Raw genomic sequence first — 11,780 nt, 5'->3', positions numbered from 1 at the left:
CTAAAAGTTATTAGATTTAGTGGGAGATTTTGCAACCTCCTATCTCCACTACCAATCCCAAATGCTCTGCTTCTCTTCCCTAGGAACAGAAAATTGTCAAGGCTGAATGTTTGTGCCCCATATAGGGCCAGATGACAGATGCTGCTTACTGTGTAAAAAGGTATTAAATACTTAAATGCTTCTCATATACCAGTTCCATTCCTTATCCTAGTCTGAGTCTTCTGATACATACTTGTAGAGGTCATGGCAATCAATCTTTGTTCTACGTCCCATTAAGGACCAGTGCAAAGAGAAATCCTTCCTAGGGGACTGTTGTTATCCCCAGCTCTATTTTACTCTATTATTTTCTTAAAGGAGTAAAATGATGTTCAAGTGCAGGAATGTTTTAAAATTTAAAATTTTGTTTTTAATTTTTAAATAAATACAATTTTAAATAAATAAAAAATTTAAAAAGTGAGGCAAAAATAAAGCATGGAGATATATATATATATATAATATATATAGCTTTAAGTATTAAAAGTGAAAGTAATGGAATATGGTTATGAGTGTAGTATCACTTTGTGATGAAGTATTTAAGCACAAGAAATTTCAATTGCGCCCATAATAGGAAGGAAAAAAAACCAACCTAGAGCGGACAGTAGATTCCTGATGACTAGAAACAGTAGGACGACACTCTCCTAGAATCAAAGACTGCGCTTGCGCTCAGACTCAGTGGGCGCCCGCCCTCCTGCTTTTTCTGCAGCCGCCGTTTCCCCGTTCTTTCGCGCTCCGGCCAGCCGGGAAGCCCCGCCCAAGCGGGGCTGGGCTCTCATTGGCTCCTTTGAAAGTCTACGGGCTGCCTGACTGGTGGATTCGGGCCCCTTTAGCGCGCTGAGTTTGAAACTGCTCGTCCTTCGCTTGAAAGCTGGCTCTGGGAAGCTCCGGCTGGAGCGACGCTGCCGTGGTAGCCGCCGCGGGATAATAAGCCGGTAGAGTTGCTGGTGTCGAGGTCATGACTAAGGAGCGTCCACTCGGCAGGGGCTGGCTCGGAGGGGGGGTCTTGAGGAAGCCGGGGATATTTAGGAGGCGGCAGGGATCTGCGTGGGGCCAGGCCGGGCCGGGCCTGCACCCGGGGCCCAGGGAGGGTCTGGGCGGATGAGCGACGCCGGGGCCTGGCTCTAGAAGGAGGCATGGGAGCCAGACCTGCCGGCTTACTCCGGGTAGGGCTGGGGCTGCCCTGGTCTCGGAGCTGCAGTCTGGGGTCGCGGTGGGTGTTCTCAGGAAGAGGCTGCCGTCCTGGCCGAGGAGGCGTTCGGGTCATGCGTGAAGCGGAGTCCGACCTTTGGTTCTAGGACGCTGAGCGCCTGCGCCGTGCCACGCTCTGTCCTGGGCTCTGCGGCTCCCGCCCGCCCCGTGTGCGCTCTGCCCTCGCCCCCGGGGGTGGGAAGCAAGGGCGCACCGGGGCCAGGCACCTACGCCTGTCCCGAACCCGGCCCGTCCCGGAAAACCGATCCCAAGAACTAAGTCGTGGACCTCTGCGGGCTTGCCTCTGCGCCCACGGCCCTCGCCCGCTCAGAGCCTTTAAGAACGCTTAGCCAAGGCTAGAGCCAGGGGGAACTTAGGAGTTTTTCCTTTTTAGTTTATGCTTGGTGGTTTGGCAAACGGTGGAAAGCTAAGACACACCGAGTGATAGATGCATATGTATGTGTTAATATCCTTTAATCAATTGTTATTTAATACTAAAGTTACTAACGTGCACGTTTTGCTTCCTCTCAAGACCTGGAGGTCTCTGGGGGCAGGAGATTAAGCCGTTGGTGTTTTATATCCTGAAGCTAGTAGTACAGAACCCTAGGAGGCATTCCAAAGGCATTCTGCAGCTGCATCCTTTATTTAAAATTGTTACGACAGAAAAATGGAGGGAGGGTAATTGAACTCCTCTTTGAAATTGACTAAGCTTTTAGCTCTTTGTTCAAAATGAGGTCAACATTTTATTGTGCTTTAGGCGTATTAAATCTGGATATTGAAGTAGAAATAATTATCCCAATCGTCATTGCCATTTTGTAAAATTTAAAAATTTTAAGATTGGCACTTATGGCCAATGTAGTGCAATTTTGTTCATTTAAGAAGATTTATCTACTTATTTCTGGAATGATTTTGAAGATGAATGTGAGAGATAGAACTTAAGGGTTCATTACTCAGAGTGACCTTTATATATGATCTTACCAGTGACGGGTGAGTTACGAAATCAAGGTAATTATGCTCTGGGCTTCTGAAGTTAATGTTTCAGTGGCAAACATCCGGCTGAGGAAGTCTTGAGTGTCTGGTCAGCATTTCAGCTCTTTTTTCCATTCTTTTTGATTCAAGTAAATGGTTTTTTACCTTATTCTTGACATTGTGTAGGGTATAATTGGAATTTTGTCTGTAGAATTGCACCTTTTCTTTTAGGGTGCTTAGTGATATATCCTGCTCTTGCAAAAAGTACCTTGATAGTCTTGATCATGTTAGTGTATGCGACTGCTAAAAACAGGAGAAAGATTAAAACTGTCACTTGAGCAGGTTTAAACACAGGCTTGCTGCTTTAAACAATCTTTCTAATGGATGTGTTGTGTGACCACATTTTAGCTCATGTCTTAAAAAATTTTCTTTGAATTATCTTCATAAACATATCATAAAGCATTACAAATTCAGTCAAATAACATGTTTGTTGAAATAGTTGGGTATAACTCTGGCACACACTGGTGCTCCTTAGAAGTGTTACATAAAGAGAACATACTTCTGGGTTTTGTTCGGAAGAGTAGATAAGTTGACCTCTGAATCTGAGGATTAATTTGATTGGAAGAAGCTAAATATTTACATTGGTGAATATACAGATATTTCCAATGTTTTAAGAGCTAAGAAAGCTGAGAAAGTCTTACTGCAGGAGTCCTTTCCCTTGTAAATAATGTTTTAATATAGTAACTAATATTTCGGGAGAATTAATACTGCCCTCGGCACTGTGGAAATGCTTTCCATATCGTATCTCATTAATAACTTAAACCTGCCCTTTGAGTTAGTGACTTGTGGTCAAGTCAGTTTTTCCTCTCATTTTAGGATCTGTCATACCTATTGATCGAATTACTATGGAAGATTATATCAAAATAGAGAAAATTGGAGAAGGTGAGTGATTGTAATAATATAAAAGTTTTAAAGAATGACTTGATGCTATAATGTCTGTGACATGAAAACATGTATTTATTAAAATCCAACCTTTAAGTTATCTTCCAGTACTAATGTGCATTTGTATATATGTTCTTACATAATAACTTAAACACAAAAATGTTCACATTTCAAGAGAGTTGAAATTGTTCTGATATGACTCCCTGACAACTTCCCCCCCAATAATCTTACATTCTTCTAATACTAAATACTCAAAACAATGTTTGTATTTTGAAAACACTATTGATCTCTTGTGTATGTGTTGTCGGGGAGAGGTTGGGTGGTAGAATTATGTTAAGTTTCATAATATACTTTTAGTCGCCTACAATTATTTTAAGATGATAAATACTTTTACCTAAACTTTCTAAATTGGTTACAATGACTATTAAACTAATTTAAATAAATTTTTTATTTAGTTACCAGTGTTTAAATGACCTGTCTTGTGCACAAGTTTAAGCTATTCTAAAACCAATAACTCTTATATATAATCATTCATTCCCTTTCTGTAGTACTTTAAGTTTTTAAAGAATGTTTATATGGCATAAATGAAGGGTAAAAATATCCCTTTGCCTGTTTTTTTTTTTTCCAACAGAATATCTAAGTTTCTATATAGAAGTCTTGATATTAACATTCTAAATTCTCCAGGAACAAATGATACAACTTATACAGAATAATTTGCTGTTAGAGGCCAAGTGTACTCCAAAAACCCTACTTAACAAGAAATACTACTAAAAAGCTAGGGGAGGAATTCTGGAAGGAATTTAGTAACATAGTAATGACAAGTTTGGCTGGTGGTTGGGTGGGGATATATTTTTTTTGACTTACAAATATTTCGTTTTTTGAAAAATAAATTTACTTTATTACACCCAGTCAACTAACCTAATTTTGCTACTAATTTAAAAATACATTTGATTCGCATGTCTAATGTCTTCTGCTTTGAAGTTTTTCTTAAATGCTCAGAGAATTTAATGTATTGATTTGAGTTTGGAACGAGAAGAGGCATTCTTAAAGTGTAAATGTATTTTTCTTTAAAACGCTGGAACTCCAAATGTATACAGGAGGCTACAGATTGGACTTTTGAGAAAAGTACTTTAATTGCTACTATAAATTTGTTAGTGTCATCAAATCGATTCCGACTCCTAGTAACCCTGTGTACAACGAGCGGAACCCTGCCCGCCTTTATGCGCCATCTTCTCACCTTATGGTGCTACATTAGACACTGCTCTGCTGCTATTTATAGGGTCTTCCTGGTCACTTTTTTCAGAAGTAGGTGGCCAGGTCCTTCTTCCTAGTCTGGTCTTGGTTTGGAAGCTCTGCTGAACCCTCTCCACCATGGTTGACCCTACTGGTATTTGAAATACTGGTGGCATAGCTTTCAGCAACACGCAGCCACCACAGTATGACAATCCACAGACAGTGGTATGGTTCCCTGACTTCAAAACGAACCCCGGCTGTCTCGGTGACAGTGCAGAATCTTGGCCACTAGGACTGGCTGCTACTGCAAATGGAAGCAGTTAAAAGTATAATTTCAAATGTAGTGTATTACATACAGAGTGGAGTGAGATGATCCCCATTCTTCTCCGTTTCTACCAATGGGACAGCCATAAATCTTTGAACTTCCCTGGATCTCAGTTTCTGTTTCTGTAAACGGGCATAATTGTCCTTACTAAAAGGTTTTATTATACAATGAGATAATGTATGGAAAGTGTTTCCTTGAGTGCTTTAACTCAGAAAACCATCAAATGTTAACTATGTGTTGTTAGTACTATGACCACTGTTTCCACGACTATCAACATTGTAGCCCCCTTGCGAGCCTCATCGAATTCCACTGGACTCTCTAATTTGGATTTCTTTGATGTCCTCGCGTATGCCCTGTTCTGTGACCTCTGGGTCTTTGGCAGTGGCTGTTCTCTCACCCTGGAAGCCACCCTCCATTGGCTCCACTTCTCATCTCCTTGCTGTAGTCCAAGGGCATTTTGTAGTTCCCTTTTCATTATCCTTGATATCCTTTTTCTTTGCTGCACTGTAAGCTCCATGACGGTGGGATTTTGTCTTGTTCACAACTGTGTGACCAGTGTTTGGTAATAATGTCCAGCACATAAAAGATACTCAAATTTTTAATGACAGCATTATCTGTTTTATGTGTGTTTTTATGAAATCTGTTGTTTCTTCTTTTTCTGCCGTGTGTTGTCTATTCTGGTGCCTTGCTGTTTTGGATTATGTGCTGGACATTGTTTTTGAAAAAAATAATTTGTAGAAATAATTTAAGGCCTAGAGGATATCTTCTACACACTATTTTCTTTAGCTTCTGCCAGGTACCTGGTCACATTCTAACATTAAAATACTGATTTTAAAAGTTATAGATATTCCCTCAACTTTATTTATTTCTTTATTTATTTTCCCTTTTTCTCCCCAAAGCCCCCCAGTACATAGTTGTATATATGTTAGTTGTGGGTCCTTCTAGTTGTGGTACTTGGGATGCCGCTTCAGCAGGGCCTGATGAGCAGTGCCATGTCTGCGCCCAGGATTCGAACTGGTGAAACCCTGGGCCGCCGAAGTGGAGCACATGAACTTAACCACTCGGCCACGGGGCCAGCCCCTCCCGCAACTTTCAATTTGAACATTTCCAAAGCTTCAAAGAAGTCGAACGATTTATACAATGAATTTGTAATACCTTTACCGAGATGTTAGTGTTTTGTTACACTTACTTTATTATCTGAGTGTGTGTGTGTATTAGCATTTTGTTTTTCTTTTCGCCCATTTAAAGTAAGTTGTGGAGATGTGCTTCTGAATACTTCAGTCTATACTGTCTTCTGAAGATCTAGCCAAGGTCATGCATTTCATTCAATGGTTAATTTCTCCTTAATCCTTTCTAGTTTAGAATAGTCCCCCTGACTTTTTCCCCCTTGACATTGAATTTTTGGACAGCCCAATTCATTTCTTAAATACATCTAGACTTTTCTTATTTCAGTTATTACAGAATTGTTCTCTGCTTTGTCCTGAATTACAAAAATCTGAGTGTTGTCACATTAGTGTTTGAATTCCTTCTTATTTTAAGAAAATGTCTTTGGACCATAGAGAGTAGCTATATCCATGATGTGGAACTTGAATTGGCATTTAGTAGGCATTCTATAAACATTTGTTGATTAAAGGTTTTCTGCTTACCATTTAATTTCTGTAACCTGACCATATCTAACATTTTCATTTTATAATGTTTAGTCCATTTCAGAGCAAATACTATGCATCTCATAAAGAATTTTTGAGGCTTAACCAGTGGAATCGTTGTGCTCTGTTTAACTAGAGCTCTGTCCCAGGAGTTCAATCAGAAATGGTAATGGTTCAAAAAGAGTCAGAGAGGAGAGCCATAGAGCACTTGTGATGTCTAAAATTCAGTTCAATAAATATTGAGTGCTGGCTAAGTGTTAATCAATTGTTTGAGCAAATTTTAGGACCAGATGAGGTTGCACACTTGGAGAGGTAAGATACCAGAAAAAAAAAATTAGCTCTGAATGAGGCTGCCCTGTGACCCAGTGATTAAAGTTTCACGCGCTCTGTATCAGCAGCCTGGGTTTGCTGGTTCACATCCTGGGCATGGAGCTACTTGGCTCATCAGCCATGCTGTGGAGGCATCCCACATACAAAGTAGAGGAAGATTGGCAGAGATGTTAGCTCAGGGTGAATCTTCCTCACACACAAACACACAAATTCTAAATTTACTATTAACTGCTTATTTGATTATATCATGCAAATAACTAATCTTCCTGAGTCTGCTTTAATCGTGTGCCAGATGACTGTGCTACTGACTTACCTATTTTGTGTTTAACACAAGTATAGTTTACATCTGAAAAGTGTACAGATTTTAGGTGTACAGATCACCTACTTTTAAGGATGGTTGTGAAGATTAAATAAAATCAGTTCTCCTTTAATCTGGAATAATTTTGGTTATCCAAAAGTCACAGCTAATCCAAATTTAATCAATATAAAATGGATTTTATGTCAAATTATGTCTTTAAAATGACACTAGTATTTAGGAAGACGTAGACTGTTGTATAGAATTTCTCTTTAAAAAAAAATTAGAACAAAGTTTATTGTAACATCAGTTTGCCACTAACCAAACCGCCCTTAATCTAATTAAGCCAGTAGATGATCTGTTACTGGTTCTTAGCCTTTTTTTTTGAAGTATTGCTACCTTTAGAGAAACTGATAAAATCTATGAAACTTCTCTCTAGAAAAATGCGCACTCATCACTTTTGAAGTCATACTGATGTCATAGAAAGATATCAAAGCTATTCAGCAAAATTTTACGTTTGGTTAAGGAGTTCAAGACCTCCCCAAATTGTCTAATCCCAGTTTAAAAAGCATTTATCTAGGGGATTAAGTGTATCATGTATATGAACTTGTTTTAGCTAACTAGGCCATCTCCCTTATTATTGTCATTTCCATTCCCTGTATCCACCCCTGCAAGATCTCCTATATTGACCCTGTTGCTTGTTCTCTGAAGCCTGTATCTCAGAATCAGTGTTCTCATCAATTTCTGAATAGGTGTGAGGCTTTCCTACTATAGAGTAGATAATGTGAACTTTAATAGATTTCATTTTTTTGCTGAGGAAGATTTGCCCTGAGTTAACATCTGTTGCCTAATCTTCCGCTACTTTGTATGTGAGCCGCCACCACAGCATGGGCACTGATGAACGGTGTAGGTCCACACCCTGGAAGTGAACCCTGGCTGCCAAAGTGGAGCATGCCGAACTTAACCACTAGGCCACTGGTGCTGGCCCAGAACTTTAATAGATTTAATATATGTCTAATAAAATATTTTATCTCCATTTTCTGGATGAGGATTGTTGACTATGTATTTGAAATGCCATAAAACATTCTTATAAATAATTTTCTGAAGGTGTCACAGTGACACCTTTTAGTAATGTTTCCTGAGCCCAAATCTTTTCACTGTATTTTATGCCTGCCTTATTATTGGGTAGGATATTTGAGAGGAGATAAATTCCAATTTGCAAAGGATCCATTGTCTTTAAAAAATGTGCTGGGAAATTACTGGTAATTTAAGTGTTGGGGAAACCTGTGATGACTACATAAATTTTATTTCTAAACTACAGACTCAATAGGTTGTAGCTACGCTCAATGTCTTTGTGGAAGTGATGATGTAGTAAATACAAGTGAGATACTTCCTATCTAGCCACAGCAGACGTTTCTATCATGTGACACTTTATGGGATTCAGTCATTTTTTTAAATCTTGTTTTAGTTTGTGGAGGGTGTCACATGGCAGACATTTACTTTGTCTATTTCAGGTACCTATGGAGTTGTGTATAAGGGTAGACACAAAACTACAGGTCAAGTGGTAGCCATGAAGAAAATCAGACTAGAAAGTGAAGAGGAAGGGGTTCCTAGTACTGCAATTCGGGAAATTTCTTTATTAAAAGAACTGCGTCATCCAAATATAGTCAGGTATGACCATTTTTCCTCATACTATTTCACATGTGAATTTCAATGTGGAAATTTTTACATTTGGTTAATTTCTGGTCTAACTTTCCTGAGCCGAATACAGTTCTACTGTTTTTGTTAATTGATAATGCTGGGCATAGGAAAAGTAGGCTGTTAAAGCAGGAACAGGTAGAGGATCTTGGTGATTATGATTAGGGGCTGGAAAATCAAGGCAAACTGGCCAAGGGAGAAAAGGAGGACCTTTTCACAGAGCTTTGTCACCACCGACTCTGGGAGCTCTGGTCCTTAAAGACTCCTTAATCAGTCCTAAGACAGGTAGCTAGGGTAGATGAAAAAGTCTTGTCTTTCTTTTTAAGTGTTTGGACTGATGTTTTGGGGGGTTATTTTCCTAACATTTCAAGTTAGGATTTAATTGTATTTTTCTGAGGCTGGAGATAGTGAGCAACTGTTAAGATCAGATACTACTTTAAAATTTATTTCTATAATTTACCTCCATGGCAAGACAAGATCTGTGCAACAAGCAGTCAATCTAGAAATGCTCTTTTGGAATACAAGTGGTTTGACAGTTAGCACCTTCTGTATAATATGACTTAATTTTCATTTGCTGCCCTGAGATTCCTTTCTCAAATTCTAGTTTAGTACTAGGATTTTCACTACTAGGGAAGCTATCATCTGTTTTTTCCCAAAACAGTATGTATTTGTTATCAGAAAATTTCTTACAGCCCCACTGTGATAGCCACTGTGAAATTTATGGGAGTAGTTTTATTTGTGAGAGGTCAAAAGCGTTTGTTAGATTTTCCTTTTTCATATAATTCTTTTATTCTTCAGTCTTCAAGATGTGCTTATGCAGGATTCCAGGTTATATCTCATCTTTGAGTTCCTTTCCATGGATCTCAAGAAATACCTGGATTCTATTCCTCCTGGGCAGTTCATGGATTCTTCACTTGTTAAGGTAAGACACTTATGTAACTTTATTAGTATTTATCCACTGTGAATGTAAAGGGTCTACTCTATAGAAGTCCCTATCTTTTCTGGGAATATGCTTGGAAAAAGTATTAGAAAGTAGAATGAGGAAGAAAAGAATGTTTCATTTTCCTCTCACATAGTCTATCGATGAGATTGTTAACAGTTACCCATTTTATGGCTAGATAACACTTCTAGTTGTAAAGTGAAGAGTTGTGCCTGAGATAACGTGAAAGTAGTTAGTATGCATTAATATTGTTGGAAAGTAGGGTATTCTGGTCTTTATTGGCAGGCAGATGTGTGAAACAGTAACGAAAGCCTGGGGCAGGGTGGTAGTAGCAAGTGGTTTTATTTTATTCTGGTTTTGAATCTATTTTAGTTAATTTATTGTAGGCGTTTGTTATACCTCAGTTAAATTATAAATGTATAATTTTTTAAAAAGTACTGAAGTATATAAAGTAAAAGTGTCTTATCCTTACACCAACTCTACCAAACCACTCCTCAGAGGTAGCTGTTGTTAGTTTCATTAGTAATCTTAGAGATGCTTATACTTATATGTCAATGTTGTATGTGTATACACATAGACTGCTTTACAAAAATGGGATTATTTATGTACATAATATGACATGTATAATATATATGTGTGTTATTTTTCCCTTTTTTGGGTAAAACATTATTTGACATATGGGTCTGCTTGTCTCTAAATTTTTTTCTTCTTTTTTGCTGTGAGGAATGAGGAAGATTGTCCCTGACCTAACATCTGTGCCAGTCTTCCTCTGTTTTGTATGTGGGTTGCTGCCACAGCATGGCTGTGGACAAGTGTAGGTCTGCACCTGGGAACCAAACCCAGGCCGCCAAGGCAGAGTGCACCACACTTAACCATTAGGCCACAGGGCCAGCCCCTCTAAATTTTTGATGTAATTGTTTAAACCAGTTTCATACTGATGGACATTGAAGTTGTTTTTCAGCTTGGTGATTCATGCTCTTATGAACAATGCTGCAGTGACTATCCTTATATGTATTTATCTTCATATGCAACTTTATAGGATAAGTTTTTATTTCATTTCATTTCAATTTATTTATTTTATTGTGGTAACGTTGGTTTATAACATTGAAATTTTGGGTATACATCATTATATTTAGATTTCTGTATGGATTACATTATGTTCACCACCCAAAGACTACCATCCATCACCACACATGTGAGCCTAATCACCCCTTTCACCCTCCTCCCTTCTCCCTTCCCCTCTGGTAACCACTAATCCAATCTCTGTCTCGATGTGTTTGTTGTTTTTATCTCCCATTTGTGAGTGAGACCATATGGTATTTGACTTTCTCCCTAAACTTATTTTGCTTAGCATAATACCCTCAAGGTCCCTTATAGGATAAATTCTTACAGCTGGAATTGATAGGTTAAAGATGTTGATTTACGTTTACAATATTGATAGATAGTGCCAGTTGCGCTCTGAAAAATTGTAGCAATTTACTCTTAAACATTGTGGTATGCAGCAGTTAATTTTAGTACATCACTGCCAAAACTTGGTTTTATCAGTCCTTAATATTAACATAATTTAATACAATAATGATTTAATTAACATAATTTAACATGGAGGTGGAAAAGACGCATTATTATCATTTTGCATTTTATTGAACATGTTTTCATTTTTAGACATTTCTAAACAGCCTAAACATATTCTTCACTGATATTTCTGTTAGAATGTTCTCTTTTTTCCCACTGATTTCTAATATTCTCTTACTGGTAACTTATTGATAATATTCATTATTCTTTCTCTTTTGACTTGTTGATGGTGTATACCATGAATGATTTTTATAATGTATTTAACAATCTTGTATATGACTTTTACACTTTTAGCTTTTATGTCTTATTTGTGTCTTCTTATGTCTTCAAAGATCATATATATATATTAGAACAACACACGACAATATTTTTCTAGTAGTTTACTGTCCGCTGGCGCCCCCTCCCCCCGCCCCCCCGCGTTGTTTGTCTTAAATTCTGCATGGAGCAAAGGTTTATTTTGGTGTAAGAACTGGGGTTCTTAATTTTTTTCCAGATGGCTAGTCATTTCCAACCAGTTGATTTTTTTTTTTTTTTTAAAGATTGGCACATGGGCTAACAACTGTTGCCAATCTTCCTTTTTTTTTTTTTCCTGCTTTATCTCCCCAA

The 11,780-nt window shown here is 38.2% G+C and overlaps 1 protein-coding gene across 3 annotated transcripts in view; it reads left to right on the top strand.

Annotated features, from left to right (window-relative positions):
* Positions 1-867: 867 nt before the first annotated feature.
* CDK1 (cyclin dependent kinase 1) overlaps positions 868-11,780 on the top strand; it is a 17,822-nt gene continuing 6,909 nt past the window's right edge. The window contains exons 1-4 of one of the 3 annotated variants that reach the window (XM_046649928.1): positions 868-968; positions 3,070-3,135; positions 8,479-8,635; positions 9,461-9,584. In XM_046649928.1, the coding sequence (XP_046505884.1) occupies positions 3,099-3,135; positions 8,479-8,635; positions 9,461-9,584 (318 nt within the window). In that variant the 5' untranslated portion in view covers positions 868-968; positions 3,070-3,098. Of the gene's footprint in view, positions 989-1,661; positions 1,681-3,069; positions 3,136-8,478; positions 8,636-9,460; positions 9,585-11,780 lie in introns of those variants that run through there. The other 2 variants (XM_046649937.1, XM_046649946.1) reach the window with 2 other exon arrangements.

Source organism: Equus quagga, chromosome 2 (genome assembly GCF_021613505.1).
Source record: "Equus quagga isolate Etosha38 chromosome 2, UCLA_HA_Equagga_1.0, whole genome shotgun sequence".
Classification (NCBI taxonomy): domain Eukaryota; kingdom Metazoa; phylum Chordata; class Mammalia; order Perissodactyla; family Equidae; genus Equus; species Equus quagga.
The sequence above is the reverse complement of the archived record's forward strand: the minus strand, read 5'-3'. Positions and strand labels throughout refer to the sequence as shown.